The following is a 17,722-nucleotide window of genomic DNA, read 5'->3' as shown; positions in this document are numbered from 1 at the left end:
CCGCGTGGACCAGTTGTATTGGAAAGCCGGTGCAGTCCAGATGTCGGTCATTGATACATATTTGCGCACCGTAGCAGGTGGCTGTGCGTTTTGCGCATTCCAACAACGTTTTTGGGTTTTGTATTGTCTTTTAATGTACTTTTTTAACTAAATGTGGAGGGTAATGTCCTACGAACGATGTATGTAGGTTTCATGCTTTTGAATGGACTGTATTCCATGTATGTATGCCTAATTTGTATCTTTGGTACGCCCTGTAGGCTGAACGATTTGTCAGATTTTAACAAGTGAGGTGTCGTTGGATTAGTCTAAATTGTGAGAGTGATTCTAAGCTAAATTTTTAAACAGTCGAAAAGTCGCTCTGATTTTTCAAATTTATGTGCTTATTACAAATTAATTATTGCTTGCTATAACCACGGCTCTAATGAAGAAGGAACACATCGTGAGGAAACCTACACGCCCGAGTTCTTTAAAAAAAAGTTCTTAAATATGTGTAAAGTCTACCAATTCGCACTTGGCCAGCCGGTGGACTATGGCCTCAACCACTCTCACCCGACAGGATATCCGAGCCCAGCAGTGAAATACAGGGTTGACGACTACACAACTTCCAAAATTTCAAGGCTTGCAACATCGAACCTTGGACATCGCGGAAGCAGCGACCAACCCACTAAACTACCACCGCTTCATGCACTACGTATTTAAAGTAGTAATTTCTCTCTACAAGCTTAATAAGTGAAGCCATGACCTTACAAGTGAGTTGCAGAAGGCGAGGGCCGAGGGACATTTGATCTTAATTAGCGCCAATTAAACTCCGTGCCTATGATGTGATTGATGGGTGCTGCGAACTTGGCTTTAAGTATCAAGTAACTTGTGTTATGACAGTTAATAATATGATAATATAATTATTGGGTACCGCTATTGGAGGGCAGGGGAAACTAATAATTTTTTCATCATAATCATAGATTAGTAAAGATACTTCGCCGCCTTGAAATTGAATGAAGCCACAAACGGCTTATTAGTAAGTTCTTTTTTTGAATTCTTGACAAATAAAAACATTTTTAGAGAAAGTTTACGAATAAATAACTAATACTGCGTAATAGAGACGTGGCAAAACTTTTACGCAACTATTTCAATTCTCAAAACTGGGTACATTTTCTTTTTAGGAGTGAGTAATCTTTACTAATCTATGATCATAATGCATAAAGTTTGTCACTTAACTTACTCGTAAGTGAAGAAAAACGTGAGGAAACCTGTATGCCTGAGTTCTTAAATAGGTTCTCATGTAGTACAATCTGAATCCTGAATGTGATTGTTGTGAGATGTGTTGCCATTCCCGAGGGACAACATGGTCGCCTCATATGAAAATCACCCATATCCACAACCTCCCAAGACCTATCAAGACGAAAGAAATGCTTCACGCTAGAACTAGACGTTGTAGGTAAATTATAATGGCGATGAATAAAAATAAATACAATTATTTAGTGATGTTCAGTCTATTTTGGTTGGCGATACATACTGCAAGTGAAGAATGTTTTGCTTACCAAATATCGACATCGATTTTTTCGAACATCATCGAGAACTGAAACGTAGGTTTTTGGTAGCTTGTCCCTGTAGTTCCGGGACTAGAATAGGGCTACGGTATCCCCTGCCTGTCGTAAGAGGCGACTAAAAGGGGCTTCCGGGGTTGCGGGCGGCAAGAGTAGGAGCTCGAACCGTCTAGCAAGCAACCCCGGGAAGGACGACGGTATGTATGATTTTAGTTCGATAAAAATCTCACATAACCCTGCGTCGCTCCCACGTTATCGGCTACCTTTTGAAGGTTTCCCCGTAAAGAAAAAAAAATGTGTTTGGTACTAAAAATTTGGTCGATTATTTTTAATAGGCGTAAAATAGACTGCGTACCTACTTATTTGACTTTTTAACGGCATAAAAATAATGTTAAATTTACAGTCAGTAGATAAGTAGGATAATTTAACAACGATATTGTTAAATCTGATATTCGGCGGTTGAAATATTTTGTGGTTGTGGGCTAAATTTTCTAGGTTGTGGTTTACAATTTTATTCGATTGCTATCATTACAATAGTGATAAATAAGGCCTAATTGACAGCATTACAGAACAATATTACGCTTTGTAATATTGTTCTGTAATAATGTTCTGTAATGCTGAAAAAATGACTATTCGTCTCCGGTTGATCCGGTTGATATCGTGTGTATCGTTGCTTCAGAGTGGTTATTTTTTTGTTAGTGTAATTACATCTTATTAACAAAACATGAATTAAGTAAATACCAATAGTACCAAACACTACTTTGTAGCAACTATTGTTGAAATCACGGATCTATATATGTATCCTTTTCTACATACCTCTGTAAATTATTTTGCATTTTGCAAACATATTATTCCTGATGTTTAGGTTATTCTCCATTTCGTTAAAATATATGTGTCAATAAAATATGTTTGAGGAAATACCTACTTACATTAAAGTACCAAAAATACACGTAAAATTAATGAATAATTTCATATAGTGGTTTGTGGGGACGGAATCATATTAAAATATATTAAATAAGCTACCTACATATCGACATCAGAATAAACTCAAACCCCCCACCTATATTTCAGCGGTTAACATATAAATAATCAAATTAAAATATTCAAATTAAATACCTATAGACATATCGATATCAAAACAAGGATTGAACGTCCCATCCCAAACAAACCATCCCTAATCGTAAACATAAACAAACCAGTAGTGGTCGATAAAAATAGAGCGACAGAGACAATAGACGATAAGGGCGCGGAAGCAATTAGGTAATTACGGGAGCAACGAGCAGACGGCCGGCAACCGTGATTGAGACGGATGGCCCGCCGCCGGCGTCCCGACGCTCGTGAACGATAATTATACAGTGTAACGTGTTTAAAATTATAAAACAGTTGACGATCATTTCGTTTATTAAGGTGACGGTCCAACTCAGATTGATCGATAATTATACAGTGTAACGTGTTTAAAATTATAAAATAGTTGATCATAAATACGTACCTATAGATGATGTTGGTAAAAGTGATTATTAGACAGTGTAACGTAATAATTATAACAAAAAAGTTGATGATAATTTCGTATATGAAGGTGACGATCCAACACCATTGATATAAGTAAAGTTAATTATTAAATAGTGCAATGTGAATAAATAATAAAAAGTTGATTATCATTTCGTTTATAAAGGTGATTGTGGAATTGATATAAGTAAAGGAGATTATTAGACAGTGTATCGTAGTAAATAAAATAAAAACATGATGATAATTTCGTATGTAAAGGTGACGGTCGAACTCCAATTGATATAAATAAAGGTGATTATTACAGTGTAAAGAAATAAAATAGTAAAAAGTTGATGATTCGTATATAATGGTGATGACGAAATTTATGTAGATGAAGATTAGTGTAGTGATGTGATCAAAATGTTCGGAAAGAAAAGAAGTAAGAAGACCAACTCATTGCTTAAACGGAAGTGTTCGATTGTAAAACAAAACGTAAGTTTTTTAGCATGTTGAAAACAGGACCAATTTGATAAAATAGTTATTTATTGCTCCTATTTACTACAAATACGAAATATGTATACATTTTACTAGCAATTGTAATACTTACTTTTACAAGAAATATTTACTTTTTTAAGAAATATTTACTTTTACTGTAATTGACAGTTAAAAGAGAAATAAATAAATTCCTTGTTCACGTAAGTTTAAGTCGAAAATAGACAAAAATGATCGTTGAATTAACTTATTTGTGGTTACATTTTTGAAAGAATTTTATAAGAGTGGTATTAAATGGAAGTTCTAGGGCTTTCCAATTTTAAAAGTCCTTGAAAATACAATACGATACATTAAGCGAGAGGGTACACAATTTTTAATAATCCGACACGAATATAGAGCAAAACAAAGCAAAAGTTTCCAAAGCACCAGGTGTTTGAACCTCGCGTGAACAAATACACTTAGCTTCTCAGAACGTCTAGTTCCACGCCCCTTTTGAACTCCCTCTGACTTTGTTTGATTAACAGCATGCTTTTCACTGGAACTTGTCCTTTTTCGGTTAATTAACGATGCAGTATCGTTTACATCGGTGCTTATAGCCAAAACAATTTCAGCTTTTATGCCCTTTTGAACAAGAACTGAAACAGCGTGTATGTTGTCATTAATTAAATCAATTTGTGTCTCAAACGGTATAATACGATATTTTGATTTCTTTTTACGGACTTGTTTGTTGTTCCTCGTAAACGTTCTTGTTGATGATAAAATGAGTTATGATCATAAATGAGCCCGCTTAGACTGGGTGAAGTCATCGACGAAAATACTGAAGTCCCTTGTCCCTTGTTATATTTCTGAAGGGTGTAGGGTTGACGAGGTTCATTACTGGCGTTCTTAGCGGAGAATACATGAATTCATTTATATGAATTGTATCTCATAAACAATTTTATGTTAGGACTTCTAACATACTAATACTTCTAACAAGATAATGGACAATTTTATGTAATGTTAAAATGTTTGAATTTCATATTAGAACACAATAGTAATTAATAAATTGCAGAAAATATTATAAATGATGGCATTATTAATGTTTTACCGTAGAATACAATTTACACTTATCATATAAACGTTAATAATGAAACATAGGTTTAATTAATACATGATATTTACCTTCCTTGTTATTTTACATCATACTATTATTGTAGCAGTTAATTTACTCTATATATGCCTACCAAAATCAGTATTTCCTGACGGCAAACAGAAAGGACATTGAAATTAAATAATGACATATTTTATTAAATAAATTATTACGTTATATAATCGGTTTCAACTTAAATTACCTACAAAAACCCTAATTATTCAGACTTAACTATAAAATGCCTACGTTAGAGTTATTTGTAAATATAAATTACGTAATTATAATGTTTCAATTTATTATAAGGAATGGAATTCTCAAAGTGAACGTGAAGTTATACGTCTAGATTAATACAATATTTTAAAGGTTGATTCTATAAAAAACTAATGTAATTTAATGTGGTTCTTGAAAACTAGAATAATATCGATAGAATCTATTCGGTAATCAATGTTGAAGCATCTTTGAATAAATCTGTTAATTGGAAACTATAAGCTAACGAAATTTAAAGGTATCATAATTAATGCCTAAAATAAATTAGTTCACAGATTAAGAATTTGACGGATTCTTACTTAGATATTTTTGCTCATAATGTATTTGTTATTTTACTCTCTTTGAAGATTTTTAATTTCAATTGTGTGTCAACACCAAATAAGTCCCTTATTTAAGATTTCACTTGGACATTGTGTAACAGTTCTTAATTGATATTAAAACAAATAACGATGTATGCACTTTGTAACGACGACGAAACCCCTATCTTTGTTTAATCTTTCTTTGTCAATCGGTTTATAAGCATAATTAAATATTCCATTGTTCGTTGCACAAATATTGTCAGTATTGTTCATGACCTCAACATTGTTTGCACTTCCATCAAGTGTTTGATAAATCTTGTGTATTTTAGTCTGTCGGGAATTATTTTTATACGAGCTGTGCCTAGCGGTTTTACCGGCGTTGAACAGTGTAAAAACTATGAAGATTTTACGGGTTCTAATTCTTTTGCACGGACCCTCATACCATTTCCAGTTACTCCTTATAACGAGCTATCTTTCAGTCAAAATCGGTCTAGCCGTTTCGGAGATTATCCGGAACAAACAGACAGACAGAGAGACAATAAATCATAAGTATTTTTCGTTATAAGTACATATCTGATATACTTTTATGTGATTTAAGTAAAAATATGCTAGTTTAGACGTTACATATAGACACTTTAATTTTTTTGCATAGATAAATGATTTTACATCATACTGAAATAGGTAATAATAATGGTGGAATGTAACTGTGTTTAAGGTTTACATAGGACATAGGTATGTTGAAAATATTTCCTTTAATTATTTCCTCGTTCCGTTATGAATTATTAACTATTTCAGTAGAGTATATTCAAGTGATAAGTCTAATTAATTTAAACCACAAATACAAAACAGTATAGTCCATTTAAACATTTCTACGTCATGACTTGGCTCATTCTAGAACCTTACATAAACGGCGGTACCTTACATATTGGTACTTATAGACAGGCTAGTTAGACGATGATACCAAAAAAGTCATGTGTTTTGAAAAAATAATTGTATAAGGACACGTACGTGACAACCCTAGTCTGATGAATGACTTTCAGAGACATCGTGACATATGAGTGGCGCCCTCTGACTCACGCCTGAGTAGTCTCTACATCTTAAAAAGGGTACTGTTCTGGTAATCAGTTAGGCTTGTTTCACATACTTCTTACACACATCTGGTATACATGTAACTATACAATAACTAATATATCTATTTTATCTATCGAGGGTCGAAATTTGACATTGTTTAATATGAAAAACTGTAAAATGTCGATTTTGGTTGGAATACATTGGATAGATTAATTATTAATAACGGCCATAAATCTTCACACATTATACACACTTAGTGACCAATTTTTAGATGTTTTAAACAATGAAATGTTTACTGAAATGTATCATTACGAATTCAAAATGTATGTTAACTGTTCCATGTAGTGAAATGGCATTTCTAATTTTGCGTCAGATTCCTTTGCTTTCTTATCAGTATTGTTATCAGCATGTTTACAGTAAACATTGTTATAGTCACATGGATGGTGTAAATACATTCGTAATTTTAATGCCGAGAATTTAAGTACAAATCATATATTTATTTGTCAGCTTCGAATAGTACCACTGCCATTGGTTCAGTATTCTATCATGTCCTTAGGACGGCATACCCTTGTCCCTGTAGTTCCGGGACCAGAATAGGGCTACGGTATCCCCTGCTTGTCGTGAGAGGTGACTAAAAGTGGTTTCCGGGGATGCGGGCGGCAAGAGTGGAGGTTCGAACCGCCCGGCCAGCGACCTCGGGAAGGACGGCGGTATGTGTGGTCGCATACCGTCGTGTACACCAGACGGTGTGACGAGCGTCATGCTCATCTGGGCGGAGTCCGACGGGGCAACGCGCTAAGAGGAATCCAGTTGCGTTTCTTTGGAGATCCCGGAGTCCTTTACGCAGGTAGAGACTAGACGACTGCGGGATCAATATGGTTACCAGCGGACGTATCATTATGGAAGGATGGATAGAATAGAAGTTATTAATATAACGATGAAATGAAATTACACAAATTCAATATTAATTTTGAAGGTCGTTAAACAAGCAGTAGCGAAATAATAATATCAATAGATTTTTAGGCTCAATAATGATCAGAAACTTTTCTATGCTATATTATCCTTAACGGATTTGTATCTCTAATAATTAAACTAACAATTATCCAATTACATGCAATAGCTATTCCAAAATGGGACAGCACTCTTACAGCATACAGGTATTGCCGTATTAATAGAAAGAAACATCCAAAGAAAGTGAAATGAACGCAATAATTAAATTGTAATTAGTTGCCAATATCGGCACCAACCTCGCTTCATGCGGCGTTGATTGCAGTTTCTTTTTTAATGATTTTTTCCGTCTTTCTGTTCCGTATGTTTCCTTATTAATGTCCGTTCACACAGACCGGCTCGGAGAGGAGTAGATTTGTATTACGTTGGAAACACATTTTTGAGTAATTGTATTAAGTTTTATTTTTGCATGTGCACTTCTTTTGTCATTAAGAATAATAGAACGCGCTTTGTGTGAAATAATAAGAGGAGCCGACCGGCTCTGACTGCGTGTTCATTCTTCCTCGCGCAGCCGATCGGCTCCTATTGCGAGCGCATTCGCTTTCAGATCTTTACCAGCCGGTCTTTGTGAAATAGTTGGCGGCTCCGTTCCGGCCAATTCCAAGCGTATACGATCCGGTATGTGTGAAAAAAAATGCGGGCCGATACTCTCCGAGCCAGTCTGTGTGTACGGACCCTTAACTCGCTCTACCTCGACGCACCCTTTTAGGAAACGCTGCCGTTTTATTTTTACTTGGCAATTTAAATTGAGATTCCTTACCGCTTCGGGCTGATTGTGTTTTACGCAGTTTGGTTTCATCGAGAACGGGTCGCGATAAGATTTTGTGAAAATACATTGAAGTTGTGTCGTTGAAAGTGAGATCTTCAGATCATCGTAGGTTTGTAATGAAATTGCAATAAGTAGTCTGTCCTGTGTGACTCCTGTGTGTCCTGTAGTGACTGTCCACAACTTATCAAGAGATGGCGCTTCTGAATCACGCTATCGAAGTTTTCTCAACATCTTGCATATATACAAGCTCTGAACTGAGACTGTCGGAGCACGGCCGCTACCCGGGCATGATACCTAGCCCGGTGGTTATCTCCCTTTTGCCGAACATACATTAAACTCATCTGATGGTAAATAGCCATACTCGTACAACTATATTCTGATGTTCTGTCTGAGAGCGCCAATGTGCTTTCCTACTCCTGAATATTGTTGGAAATTCTCGTGTATACCAATCCCTGCTTCACCACACTGGTATTACCCTATTACATTGGATATTTCCCAAGTGAACGGCTTTCCTGATTCCCTACATGATGACAATGCCAGGTGACGTCTCTGCAATTATTCATTATTAGTCGTTAATATTAGTTTTTAAATTGAGTAAGCGAATGAACAATTTTTATGGATATTCTTTATTTGCTGTCATGTATGTTTCACACAACATTTGGCTTTCAGCCTGATAGTGTCCGGCGGCGGTTAACACTTTATGTAGTCAAAAATGGTTTTGTAGGTATGTCTTAAAAAATCGCTTTTAGTATTTCGCTGATAGTAGTACGTATCCATTAAATGGACAAATTATGTACCTTTCAAGATTTATGTCTTTACCAATCACTTTTTTGTATCGGGTTTCGGAAATCGCTCATAGGAGTCGTGTCTTCCGTCATTTTTTTATTTTAGCCGATTGTATTTATATTTGCAAGTTAAATAATTCATGATTCAGCTGTCAAAATGAAGCTATATTCGGTATGGTTAAATGACATACGATTTTGATGTGATTGAGTACCTGAAAGAAAGCTTTTAGCGTATTTTGTTTTGTATAATTCGATGCTGATGAGCCTTTTGTTTGTAAGATTACTGTTGATATTTTTTCGGAACTTATAATTTTTTTTACCTTGTATTTGTGTAACCTGTTTAAGTTTTAGGGTTCCGTACTCAAAGCGTGAAAACCGCATTGTAATAGGGTTCATATTATGGTTACCGTTTTCTGAGCGGAGCACGATGGTCGTCTTCTGTTAAATAGTTGATTTAAACGCATATATTATCACGAAAATATTTTATTATTTCTTTCTCCCTCATTCCGTCTCTTTCTCTCTCTATCTTTAATTATTCATTTATTAAATTTATCAGCCCAAGATTAAGCAAATCAAATCCGAATTTAACCACAAGTAACGTCAAAATATTTTGTTTCAGAATGACGAACCCCCCGAAATCACGTATTGCGTGGTGGGGGGTGAGGGCGGCCTGGCGCTGCAGGCCGTCACCCCCACTCACCCCATGCCGCCCCAGGACGAGCTGGACGCTAAGTTTGCGGAGCTTGTTGTAAGTATACATACAACATACAATATTAATATACATTATGTAAGTTAAAATAAGCTAATTAGAAAATATGATCTAATGATGTGTAGCTTTTATATGTTTCAATGCTTAAGACAAGATGTCATATAAATATAATGATAATAACGACCTCAAATAAATTATAAATTAAGTAATTGGGCAAATAAGAATCAAAGTCGCACATGGAGGGTTCCGTAGAACGATTTTTTTTTTAATTTGTACTTTGTAGTATTTGCTATGGAAGTACATTGTTAAAATTTAAATAGTCTTCCTTTTAGGGTACTATAGTTAAAAAAATCTCGAAGAAAATGTCTAAATTAGTTAGTCGAAATAATTAGCCGATGATTTGATTATTCCTTCCGTATTGTACGATTTCTTAATAACTTAATTGTTAGTTGTGTGAACCTCCCCAAACTGATGAACATCTGTTATTATAACCGTTTCTGTATTAGTCATCGTATCATTGTGTTTTTCCACATGGCGTAATGATTTTTACTTTAAAAGTGGGTAATTGCTTTTTTATCTGTACGAAGGAAGTAATGTCAAGAGGCAATGACTTCGGTCGATGGCAATGACATTATACTTTTACAACTTGGAATATTTCTAACGGTGTTGCCACATAACTAGACGATTTACGAACTGTTGCCAAATATGTTGTTGTTCATGCGAGTATTTCGTAAAACTAGCGAGCTCGCGCGGCTCTGCCTAATTGTCTCGTGGTTTTTCGCTTCTTATGAAGGAACCCTTTAAGTTTTTAACCTTAATTCGAAATTGAATATTTTTGCATATCTTTTTAAAATAGGTTCAGTTATTTCCAAAAGAAACGCATATAATACAGACAAAACATTTTTAGAGAAAATTTACAAATAAATAACTAATACTGCGTAATTTACATAATAAATAAATAATTATTTCAAATATTTTAGGGACATTTTAGCACGGAGACGTGGCAAAACTTTTTTACGCAACTATTTCAATTCTCAAAACTGGGTACATTTTCTTATTAGGAGTGAGTAATCTTTACTAATCTATGATAATAAATATAAACAATTTTTAAATCGTATATTTTAAACCAGTCGATACATCTGTATAGATACATTCTTTCAAATTATATATTTATATAATAATAATTTATTTAGTTAAACTGTACTATAACATTTCTACGTAAACGATGTACTAAAACTATTATCTATTATTTCATTGTCTTTGACAAGCATGCGTATCAATGGGAAAACCACCATACGTCCCGTTTTTAACGGGACAGTCCCTTTTTTCGATGCTTCGTGCCGTTGTCTCCGAAATGAACCGTTGCCATTGTCAATTAAGTAACAGTAAATATTATAATTATGAAAGAAACATGGGGTGCTCCATTTATCAGTTTTCATAAAGCGCCCCACATTTTTTGCACAATTATACTATTTACTTTTCCTTAAATGATTCCTAGATTGAAAATTATTTTCTACTTTTTAGTTAATTTTATCATAAAATCGTGTTTTTTATTATTTTTAACTATATTTTTTCAAGTAAAAAAAAGTATTTGACATAAAAAAATCGATGTCCCGTTTTGACTGAAGTAATCATTGGTCACTATATTCCATTGTCAATATTTACGTTTGCGTACACTTGAAACGCAAGGTCAAACACTAGTTGTCTTTTTTTATCACATTGTTCTAATAGCTCTGTCCCTTATAGAACATTTGTCTATGTAGTTAAAGGTAAGCGTCGCCACGCCAGAAATCTTTTTTACGTGCGGCTATAGATGTTTCACATCAAAAATAAAAATATTATTTAATGTGTTTTATGTCTCTTTAAATATTTTCAGTACTATTCCGAGAAATTTGTTAAAATAGAGTTAGATAAATATTTAAAATATTATTGGAATTGATATCATGTAATTTTACATACGAGGTAAAATATGAAAGATTTCGAAATAATATACATACAGACATTTTTATATTTATAAATTTTACACATCCTTGTCGCGATGGACTAAGGAACTACACGTCACTATTCTATAAATTCATTCATTTCATGCCAGATTAAGATATTCTAATTAATTATACTGATGAAGCAATCTATAATTGCTCTCGAAGAATGTCAACTTGCTTCCTACGTCACTGAGCAAAAGCTCTTGTTTCCTTTCGATAAGACGATGCTATTAATCACTTGCTTGATAAATTGAACGGCGATAATATTCCACTTCCGTCGATGAATAACCTCTGTTATACAAAGTTGCTTGAACAAGGTAATCGTAATACAGCGGTTCTTGACGGATGGGCTGGACGCGTTTGTGCTTTCACACTACGCCCTACACATTGTACAATTCGGTAATCGTAGCAATGTACGATTGGTGCAGCACAGACTGCATTGATACAGCGGTAGTACTTAGAATGTTGATTGGGCGTGTGTGTGTGTGCTTTCACAGTTGGGTCCACAAATTGTAGGATCCGATAAATGTACCTATACAATGTACGATCGGGTAATCGTGTACACTATATTTTGATGGAGCACATACTGTATTGATACAGCGGTTCTTAACAGTTGGGCTGAACGCTTTTGTACTTTCACAGGGCGCCTTACACATTGTAGGATCCGATAATCGTAGCAATGGACCATCCGGTAATCGTGTATTGAAACTTTGACAATTGGTTAGGTTAGGTTAGGTTAGTGCTTTTGCAATGGGGCCTATACACACGCGCTGTATAGTCTGGCCTACACATTGTACGATCAGGTAATCAGTTTACACAATCCTGTAAGCTAAATAAAAAGTTGTTTTAACTTATAATATTCATAATTAGCATTTGGTTTGGTTTCTTATAATATTCCAGGATAAGTAATCGGTAATTTTTTGTTAGCAAAACGTCAACATTTTGTTAAATAATATTCGCATCTCTTAAACAGTAACAAAGTAACTCTTGTCGTGTACCGAACTTATTCGCTGTGTTTAAGGGCCTCGTAGACACGTGTTTAATCTGTAAGTAGCGAGTACCTGAAGTTTATGAAGTCCACTTTGTTTCAGTAAGCACTCGGTGTGACGTGCTACGTGATATATTTTGAAGTCGTCTCTTTTAGTGTCTGAGGTGGAATGCCTAAATATGTGCCTACGATTTGGGTACTTGATTATGTGTTTACTGTTTTTACTGCAATACGTAGCTTTATCTTCGTCTTTCTTAATCCTTATACTGTTCCTGCTAAACTGCTGTCTCTCTGAGACTGCGAGTCCAGCAGTCTCAGAGGGACAGTAGCTCTGAGACTGCGAGTCTAATAGTTTCAGAGTGAGAGAGGTTTAGGGTACAGTAAATCGCGCCTGACAAAGCAAATTGGTAGATTTCACCATTGAGAGCTTTAAGTATATAAGTTAAGATTATATAGAACATGCTTGCATGCTCGTCCTTGTATATGTGTTTATACCTAGAAAAAAGGGTAGCCTATTTATTGTTATTTGTTTATTAAACCTGTAACAATACACAGGAGGTTAAGAACTTAAGACATCTACTGCTATTTCATCATTTTCATTATTTTATCTATTGCCGTATGAAAGAAACTCATCAATTTATCCCTAAAATCCTATCAAACCCTTACCTTTTTACATTATTTTAGTGCAATTGTCCATTTGCTTTTTACATTTTAAAATCCATTTAAAATCCTGTTTATAATAAATCACATTCACTTGTAAAATAAACTAAGTAACTTTATGATGTATTTTGATATCCCGAAGTTTAAATAGCTTACCTAATAATTTTATGTGATTGGCAGCAAATTACTTAAGTTAATGTAGATGTGCCATTGACTCAATAACTAGATAGACTGCTAATTGGCTTCCATGTTTTATAGTAGTAATAGCAAAGTAGTAGTGATTTCGGCTTTATGTATACTTATAGATTCGATTTTAAAGCATACAATTTCTAATAGTCAAAATGGCCTTTCGAACTTTGAGATAGGTATATGGTGATTATAAAGAACGGATTTTGGCAGTGTCATGTGACCAGTTATAGTTGTTAAGTGATATATGACCTTAGGACTCTAATATCTTAATTTAACTATTGTAATAAACAGAAATTCTTTCTGACTTTCGTACATATGGCGTTTATTATAAACAAGGTGTGTTGGCAGCGTCACGTAACCAGTAATTGTAAAGTACAATGTTTGCTATTAAGAGTCTAATGTGTTAGTTCGTTGATGTTTTGTAGGAATGTGCTCGTGTCCAGTTATTGACGTTTCAGAATGAGATCACTTAATGTCGTGTCTACTAATTCCCAATATCTTGTTCGTGACATTATAATAATGTAATTGTATTGGATGTAATATCACTGGAATAAATACTACTTAAGTATTTTATGCGGTTGAGATCAAAGAGGTTTTATACCATATTATAAGTTAAATTATTTTTTATTACGTATACAGTAGTAGCAGACGAGCTTGCAGTCCAGTGATGGTAAATGGTTACGCCGCCTATGGAAATCTGTAATCAACTCCAGATAAGATTAGATTCCTAACCACGGTCGGCCATAGATACGCACTCTTTAGGACTAAACTGGAATGCCTAGGAAAAGTATGGCTTCCTTACCACACCCTTTAAAATAATTCTGCTGTTATCAAGCAGAAGTAACTGTTGTGATGGTGCCACCGGAGTCGAACCGCAGAGGGCGCTACCACTATCAAGACACGGGACAAATTTTTTTCTGGGTCATTATTAATAAAAAGCTCTAAAAGCTCCACGGTATCAAATCCGGGAAAAGCCTTGCAGCAAAGTTATAAATAAAGATGTAGATATCACTTTGGTACAGTGAGAAACACATATTACCATATTGCTCAGCTATGCCCACATTCGCTCGCATATGTTACCGGTAATATATTGTTATGGTGCTGACATTTTAAAAGGTAATGAATCAAGGTAGGAATCCGGGTTCGACTTCCGGTCGGGGCAACTTTGGTGCCAGGAATTTTTGTTACGTAGTAGGTGTAATTTTTTGGGTATGTTTATAAATAATTGTTATAGTGTGTTTTTTTTTGGTTGAAAATAGCAGATGGGCATGCACCTACTTATACAAGTATGTTAAGTGATCACTGACCACTGACACCTATGGTCGCGTGTAGCTAATTATACCTATAATTTATATGAACAATACCAAAGTTCTATTGGCATTAGTATACTCTAAAATATAATAGAATTGCCTACACAACCGCCTTTTTTGTTAACGAGGGGAAACCTTCAAAAAGTACCCGGTGTCGTGGGAGCGACGCAGTGTTATGTGGGATTCTTACCACACTAAAACCTCCCCGGTGGCCGTCCTCGGCGCTGCGTAGATGGCTCCGGGATCTCCAAAGGAACGCAACCGGAGCCCTCTTAGCGCGTTGCCCTGTCAGGCTCCGCCCAGGTGAGCTTGACGCTCGCCACACCGTCTGGTGCGTACGGCGGTATGCGACCACACATACCGCCGTCCTTCCCGGGGCCTAACCTACACAACCGCCTACCACCATGACTTAGTATCAGTTTACAGTGGTATTTTGTGGTAGAAAGAGTTCCAAACGTAAGTTGGTAGGCACGACAAAAGCTAAAGTGAAAATTTCACACAAAGTTTTTTCGAAATGTTATCACTATACAAATTCTGCTCGACATTATAGACAAAATTATTATAACCAAGAGAACGTTATAATCGTTAATTATTGTCGCTAAAAGCGAAGAAAATTGTCGATAAATTCGTTCTAGGCGCGCTCCATCAATTAGTTATCGTAGATAGGGCGGTTAGAAACTTTCGTTTTCCGATTAAGAGGTTTACATATAAAACGGTTAATTTATGCAACGACAATGTTTAATTATCGTCTCGTTAGCGCTGGGTGGATGAATTTCACTTACAACTGGTTGTTAGGTAGGTTAGGCGTTAGGGTGTGATCTAGGGTTGCCCGTTTTGACTTAAAAACCGGATACCGTTTCCAATGTCGGATATGTCATTGTATTTTTATTAAGAGACGCTTTCTGCACGATTCATATCGCACTAAAACCACCACGGTGGCCGTCCTCGGTGTTGCCAAGAGGACTCCGGGATCTCCAACGGAACGCAAGGGGAGTCCTCTGAACGCGTTGCCCCTTCGGGCTCCGCCTAGGTGAGCTTCAGGGCTCGCCACACCGTCTGGTATTTACGACGATATGCGATCACACCGCCGTTCTTCCCGGAGTTGCTTGCCGCCCGCAACCCTGGAAGCCCCTTTTAGTGGCCTCTTACGACAGAGGTACCGTAGCCCTATTCCCGCTTGTCTGTCTTGTCTTGTCTAAAGCTTGTCTGGTCTGAATCAAACCTCGAACTATTTTGCTTATGAAAATGTATACGGTATAATAACTACTTCGCCTCTAAAAATATCGAAATATAATTTTGTGTATGTAATGTTTAGTATCGATCGGTTTCACCGTGTATGTGCTTTGGGTAGCACAACGCCTCCACGACCCCTTATATTTATAGGAGACTGCGTAAGAATGAATTTCGAGACATGATAATCAGCGTCTTTATAGTCACAAAGTCATATATTTTGCGGGCACCAAAACATTGGATGGATAGATTATAAGCATATATTATTTTTATCACAAACCCTAAAAATAGCTGCACAAGCCCGATTTATTTACGAAACGAATCCATAATTCTGTTTACCCTAAAAGTCTGATTAGCCTAATCGTAAATACCGGATACAATAGAAAAGTATCCGGCTGAAACCGGAGCACTGCCAACCCTAATTGCAAGTAGAAAACACAAGCTTTAGTTAGCACATAAGTTATGACGATAAGTTATCACTTGCGAACTGAATGATTTGTCATATGTTGATTGGTGTAGTGATTGTAACGAGTTATTGAAATACACCCGTTGGTTATGCTTGCGTAACATATAACTAATTGTAAACAGTTATTTCGTATGTAGATTGGATTACGATGTGAGATGTCATATCAGTTTTGGCGTGTTTCCTTCCTTTCTTTTCTTTCCTAATTCTACTTGAGGATTTTGTGACCCCATCTACCATGATTTCGTAGGCAACACCGGATTGCCTATTGCCTTTTTAAACCCACTACCAGACTTTTCCCTGTGCCAGACAGAGGCCATTATAATGAGAAGGATTAAGGCTTTAGACCATCATGCTGGCTAAATGCGGGCAAAAAAGTGACGGACTTCACACATGTTTAAGAACTATTTTATTACACAACCTCCATGCAGGTCGATTTCCTCATGTTTTTCATGAAGTAAAAATAAAATTACAATATGTAAAATGTTCCGAAAAATCAGAAACAATGAAACTCTCAACCCTTTGTGTAAGAGACCTATTTTCAAACCATTAGGCTATCACTACATCAACTAGGCTATCATTGCTTCCACTAGGCTATCACTACTTCCTTTACGCTATCACTTTGCCATTTGCGCTAATCTAATTGAGCTATACCATTACATAAGCAGAGAGTACGGTGCTTTTGACAGCTGTATGAGTATTGGAGCGTGCGTGAGATGCGATCTCGATGGATCACCGGATTACGGTGTTAATTCTACTAGATAAGTGGATTGCATAATGTAATACAACTTTCACTTGCTGATGAGTGATGATTGTTTATTATGGTAGTATTAGGTGAGTGGCGTATCGGTTAATTAAGAAGGTGGCAAATCTTTTGAGACATTTTCATTAGGACATTTTAATGTGTAATGAAGGAAAGTATCTTGAAGAAACTACCATACTTGTGGTACAATTTATGTTCAAAGATGTGTGAAGTTCGCCAAACGCCATTTTAATGGTGTTGACTGGCAATTGGCAGTTTTATATTTTATTTAGAGTAATTTGCTCAGCAGTCGGATTATAGTTTAAAGGTGATATTTCTGTATTTGTGCGGCGATAGCATCCCATGGCCTAGGGACAAAAAGGTTTGGCGATGAAGCCGGATTTGAATGAAAATTTTACAACCTTAACCAAAGCAAAGCATCGGGTAACACCGTTTTAAATCCAATTAGGAAGCATTTACTGCCATCAGCGCAACGGCGCAAGTCGAATGACTTAAAAGCAATCCTGAATACAGGAAAACGACTAAAAGCTCAAAAAGTGACGAGACGATATTGTTAAAAAGGTTTCGCAAAGGCCAAAG

At 35.9% G+C, this 17,722-nt stretch overlaps 1 protein-coding gene across 1 annotated transcript in view; it reads left to right on the top strand.

The window, feature by feature from the left end:
- The window catches only part of DAAM (disheveled-associated activator of morphogenesis-like protein), a 101,724-nt gene that overhangs the window by 51,870 nt on the left and 32,132 nt on the right, over window positions 1-17,722 (top strand). Inside the window, exon 4 of the mRNA XM_073084618.1 lies at window positions 9,469-9,597. Within this exon, the coding sequence (XP_072940719.1) occupies window positions 9,469-9,597 (129 nt within the window). The remainder of the gene's footprint in view (window positions 1-9,468; window positions 9,598-17,722) is intronic.

The sequence above is a fragment of the Epargyreus clarus genome, unplaced genomic scaffold (genome assembly GCF_041222505.1).
Source record: "Epargyreus clarus isolate Ecla_fem2 unplaced genomic scaffold, WU_Ecla_fem_2.2 ptg000001l, whole genome shotgun sequence".
In the NCBI taxonomy this organism is placed as follows: domain Eukaryota; kingdom Metazoa; phylum Arthropoda; class Insecta; order Lepidoptera; family Hesperiidae; genus Epargyreus; species Epargyreus clarus.
Note: the sequence above shows the minus strand (reverse complement) of the source record. Positions and strands in the feature narration are given on the sequence as shown.